This window comes from Limulus polyphemus, unplaced genomic scaffold, assembly GCF_000517525.1.
Source record: "Limulus polyphemus unplaced genomic scaffold, Limulus_polyphemus-2.1.2 Scaffold3021, whole genome shotgun sequence".
In the NCBI taxonomy this organism is placed as follows: Eukaryota; Metazoa; Arthropoda; class Merostomata; order Xiphosura; family Limulidae; genus Limulus; species Limulus polyphemus.
The window spans coordinates 22,483-27,999 of record NW_013668631.1 but is presented as its reverse complement, the minus strand read 5'-3'; the positions used below and the strand labels follow the sequence as shown (position 1 = coordinate 27,999).

At 30.1% G+C, this 5,517-nt stretch overlaps 1 protein-coding gene across 1 annotated transcript in view; it reads left to right on the top strand.

Moving 5' to 3' along the window:
* Window positions 1-294: 294 nt before the first annotated feature.
* Window positions 295-5,517, top strand: part of LOC106468482 (succinate--CoA ligase [GDP-forming] subunit beta, mitochondrial-like) — a 25,838-nt gene continuing 20,615 nt past the window's right edge. The window contains exons 1-2 of the mRNA XM_013928911.2: window positions 295-623; window positions 2,371-2,515. Of these exons, the coding sequence (XP_013784365.1) occupies window positions 555-623; window positions 2,371-2,515 (214 nt within the window). The 5' untranslated portion in view covers window positions 295-554. The remainder of the gene's footprint in view (window positions 624-2,370; window positions 2,516-5,517) is intronic.

The window sequence follows — 5,517 nt, the reverse complement described above, 5'->3', positions numbered from 1 at the left end:
GCTGTACCACTGGGGGCAAAGAAAGAATACTCACCTTTCAAAATCGCTCGAATTTTTATTTTATTGTAATACAATTTTTGATCCCGCGTGATTTTTTATATAATATTTAGTATTGTGACACACACAAAACATCTATGATACTTTGTTCGAGACGAAGAAACAATATAATAGTGACTATTGTGTCACTGTATTTATATTAAAGCTTTTAACAAACTATTTTGTACAAGTGTTAATATTTTCAACAACTGCTACTGAGCTAGTGATGGTATTCCGGAAGCTAGTTGTGACTTTATGATTATGCATGTTTACCAAAGTTCATTTAAGCCTTGAACTTAAGGTGTCAACTTTATTCAAGACAAATTATATTACAAATATTAATCTTATAATCTGGAACGTAAATATTGTGAATATGATTGGTATCTTCTAAAAATTAACAAATTTCACCATATTTCTATAAAGGTGCGTTTTTAGCCTGTTTATTAATACTTTCGATTGTTTAATAACAGTTGTGAATCTGAAGGCAACATTCAATCAGCGAATCAAGTGTATTCAATATGGCTGCTTTAACCAGAACTACGAGTTTGAAGATTAGCCGAGGAGCTTTTCAGTTTCTTAGGAAGCAGGTGTGTGTAATTTGCATGATTGTTACAGTTCGTTACAACAATTTATGGTAATATATATTTTAGTTTAGCTACAATTGTTTAACATTTCAGAGTAGGTGTAGTAATCTTTCACTGGTACACGTGTGCATGCGCATACAGGATAATAATTAATATATTCAATGCCTAAAGCCATGAAAATTATAAATTTTGTAATGTGAAGGCTCGTGAGTTTCGGTAACAGTAACAGGTGATTCGGTACCAACACTACTCAATACGTTATTCAACTCAAACCCCAAAAGTATTAAAAATTACTATGATACATCTCATAAATAATTCAGTAACAACAACTAAGATCAACATTAACTAATTAACCTATTGAGCACAGCAGTGTCAATACTTTTTAATTTTTTGGTGTGTAAATTACATTTATTAGGTTGTGTATATGATGAATGTTAAATATATTCGTATTTACAGTTTGCCATAATTAAAAAAAATGCATCATTTATTACGAGAAGAAAACATTTCTAAAACAGCATCAAACTTTCATAGTTAAAATGTAGTGTTACTAAGTAATACTAATAGTAGTGTATAGTAGTCAGCAGTTAATACATGATCAAAAGTTAACCTCCCATTCCTTCCATAGTACAAGTAACTGCTTGTGGTTATACCCCCTCCCAATGAAATAAAATGTTCACATGTTAACGGTAGGTGTAAAGCTATTTTAGATATCAAAAGCAAAGCTTATTACCATATGTTTTTCTCTTTTTGTCATGTTGTTGACTCCAGTACAAATATATGTGAAATGTTTACTATTTTAAGATTCTCCTTTGTCATTTACTCAAAATAAAGCATCAAGTTCCTTTTCAGTTTGAATTTATGACCTATATCTGGTAAGTGGACATTTATAGTTTAAATTTTATAAGACACACATGATAATATTCCAGTAATACTGAATGCTCATGAATACAAAGTCAGTAGGTTTTAAGTGGAGAAGTGGAAATGTGTAATTCACATAGCATACATGTATAACTAAAACAAAAAATACCAGAACTTCTGCTTTGTACACAAAGTTATTAGTAAAGCCAGGCCTTTTTTTACATGATTAGGGAACATTTGTGATGAGGGGGGGGGGGACATATGTTATATTAGCTGGAGTACCCATCCCCTGGATGGAAGTTATTTAAATTCATGATTATCTTAGAACATGGAAAGTTGCTTCTCTTATATGTAATTATAGAAAATGCAACACACAAAATGTGAAACTGAAAGTTTGCATGTATCTCCCCATGGACCCAACAAATTTTCATGCCAAATTTCATGAAGATCCATCTACAGAGGGATGAAGTAGTGATAAAAAATGCATCCATGCCCATAAAGACCACAAAATGCAAAACTGAAAATTTGTATGTACCCCTGCATGGACATAATGAACTTCCATACCAATTTTGGTGAAGATCCTTTCACACCACGTGAAGTAGTTACATGGACAAACAACAGACAGTACTGTTATATTTATAGATATTTGTTTAGTCAGGTTAAGCAAGTTCAAATGTTATATTTGAAGAGTATTTAATGTATCGATATTATATATTTTAAGTGCTATTTAACTGTTGATGAAACTACCTTGTACCAATTATTTGGTGATAAATTTAAATTAGATGAGTATGTACATTTCTGTTGTCTTGAAGAAACATAGATTAGAGATCATTTTGAATTTCTTAAAGATTTCTAAAATACTGTATATTTTATTTTTCTTTACTGTGTAAAGATTCCATCCTGCCAGGTACCAGTACGGAGACTAAATCTTCATGAGTATCAAAGCAAGCAGTTAATGAATGACAATGGAATAACAGTTCAACGATTTAAGGTTGCTGATACTCTACAGCAGGCTGAAGAAATTTCTAAAACATTAAGTAAGGCTATACAAAATATCTTGTATAATCATGTAAAAATCTTCAGTACCAGATTTGCAGTTTCGATTTTTGTAAATATCTTTTCAAAATATTATAGAAGGGGATTTAAATTTTAAATTTAACTCATAAAGGAAACAGTTTTATATTTTTGTCAGATAAATTAAAACGTTTGAAAATTTTATAATGGTTGCAGCTTTCACATGTACTTCTTTTATTTTTATTATCCACATCAAAAATTGTGGTTAAGAAATTTTAAATTTTCTTCCAAGTAGAACAGTATGATATTTTTGATAAAAAAAGCATACAGATATTAAGCTAACAAAATACTTCTCTGGTGTAGTTTACCTTTATAACATACAGTTTGTGAGGTCTTTTGTTTTTAGTCTAATTTGACTACTGTAATTTTTGTTTGCTTGATCTGGAACCATGCATGATATGATATTACTGTTTCAAGTTACATAAGTGATGTAATTTATGTGACTTTAAGTAAGCTCTGGTTAGTTCAAACCAAACTTCTACTTTTATGATAGACCTAAAAAAATAATTTATTACTTGTGTAAAAAGATCATCATTTGATATTTTGTTGTTATTATTTTCTTACCCTCCTTATTGAAATATATCTTATATTTCTAAAATGAAAGATGGCAAGTCACACATATATTTCTTTTAGGGCTAGTTTGGTCTTGGAATATGTACAAAACAACACAGAAATAAATTGTTTTACTTAAAGCAACTCAATGATGCTATAATTGTTTTTTGAGACTCGTACCATAGATAAATTAATATTTAGAATTATACACAGACTTTTCTCTACATTAAAATACTTTTACTTATGAGCTTTCAGCCCTTTTACTGAAGCTCTCTTCAGGTTAAAATGTGCTGAGCAATAAAAAGTTATTAACTGTGGAACTCTGTTTCAAAATAGGTATCTAAGCAGCACTCGTAACAATAACTGACATCTGGTATTAAAGTTGTTAACCGTATAGATATTATGATGAATATAGAATGTAAATCAATGACTTCAATATAATAAACTTAAGGAAATACCATAATAAGTATTATACAGAGTAATAAAAATAAATCAATTTTTCATAATACATTGTAAAATTAAAGGTTTAATTTTATAATGAAATCATGACAAATAATGTTTTATGTTTTTTGTAAGTGGTGTTAATGCATTGAGTAGTTGTTGGCTGTTGTTTTGATTAATACCCACTCGTAGTACACTGTCTTGTGCTTGGATGGCAATAGCTTCTTTGATTTTTCTCAGTTTGGTGTTTTCTTCCCTGTCTGTTATTTTTGCATTTTTATGTCTACTATATGATTGTTTTCCTGAATGTGAAAAGTTATAGCTGATGTGTTTATAACACAGTTCTTAATATCTCTTTGGTGTTCTTTGAACCTTACCTGTAACAGAAGTTGTTTCCTTAATGTGTTGTTTATTACACCTGCACTGAATGCTATAAACCACGTTCTTTGAGATAAAGGACTGGGAAGTGAGGGATTTTACCTTCGTAAGACTGTTACATAGTGTAGGATATTAGCCTTAATGGTTGATATTAGCCTTAAGGTTTGATATTAGACTTAAGGCTTGATATTAGACTTAAGGCTTGATATTAAACTTAAGGGTTGATATTAGACTTAGGGGTTGATTTTTGAATGCATTGAAGTAGTTTGTTGGTGATTTTTAATGCTCAGAAGCAAATCTTTGTTTTGGATTTTGAATCTATTGTATAAATTATGTTTTAGTGTTTTAAACTTTCTTTGTTTTTCCAGTAAATCAAGGATTTTTTGTTTCATTGATTTTGTAAGCAGCATAGAGAGGGTAGGGTTGAAATATCTAATGCACTACTCCATTGATTCTTGAACAAATGATATTTTGGTCTATATGCTGAAGCTTTTTGGTTACCCTGTCATGGAAATTTATGTTGGAACTTTGAGCCTGTCACAAAGTATTTATTTGGGTTCTGGTGAATGTTATCATCCATATAATATTTAATTGTAGAATTCCAGCATAGGGTCACTATGACCCATACAAGTTACCTCTTGTATACTAAACTAACTACACTTGCATTCTAGGTCTGAGGTAGCACTGACCCTTAAGAAGCATCACCAATATTTCAAAAATCACATTTTTCACATTTAGCCTAAATTGAAAGTTTAACCTCTTTTCTACATAAACAAATAATTTTTGTCTTAACAGCTATTTTCTCAAAACGTTTTTCACTGGGGTCACCAATTTATTAGCACAATAGCTTCACCATTAAAGTTGATATCTTATTTGTATCTGAAAATATTTACTAATCAACCCGTAGTAAATGATTATAAATAAAAGTCTAGTTTGTTTTCATTCCATTTCCACTTCACTATTAAAGCTAATATCAGCATGAAACTTAGCAAACTTGTTGATGTTACACTCTTCCATAGCTTGAATTTTTTAAAATTCAAAAATCTCTACCAATTGTCTTGGTAAAAGTCTAATTATCACTAACAAAGGCATTAATTAATTGCCCATAGATTGTTAACTTTGCAGAAAAATTGCAAAGTTTTTAATTCAAGCTATGAGGATGTTCACAAAGATCATGTGTATTAATTTTCAAGTTTTTATCACTCCTTAGTATAGTTTTTTATGTATTTATTTATCCCTGCCATATTAATCATACATATAACATATATGACTGAAAGTATACTTTTAGAGATTACAACATACTTTTGTTTTTGAATAGAGTTGTTTAAACATTTGTTTAACAACAAGTAAAAGCTTAAAATGGTCTATTCTTTCATTGGGGGTGTGTCTGTGCGCCAGACTAGTTTCCGAGAATTCCACTCCTCATCAGTGATCCTGGACACTACCACCAATGAAATATTAGACCAAACCAAGCCTTTATAGTAGTGAGGTATTGAAAATCGAACTGGTATATTTAAGTGTTTTATACTCACATGAAAGAATAGACCATTCCAAGTTTTTACTTGTTGTTAAACAAATGTTTAAACAATTATTC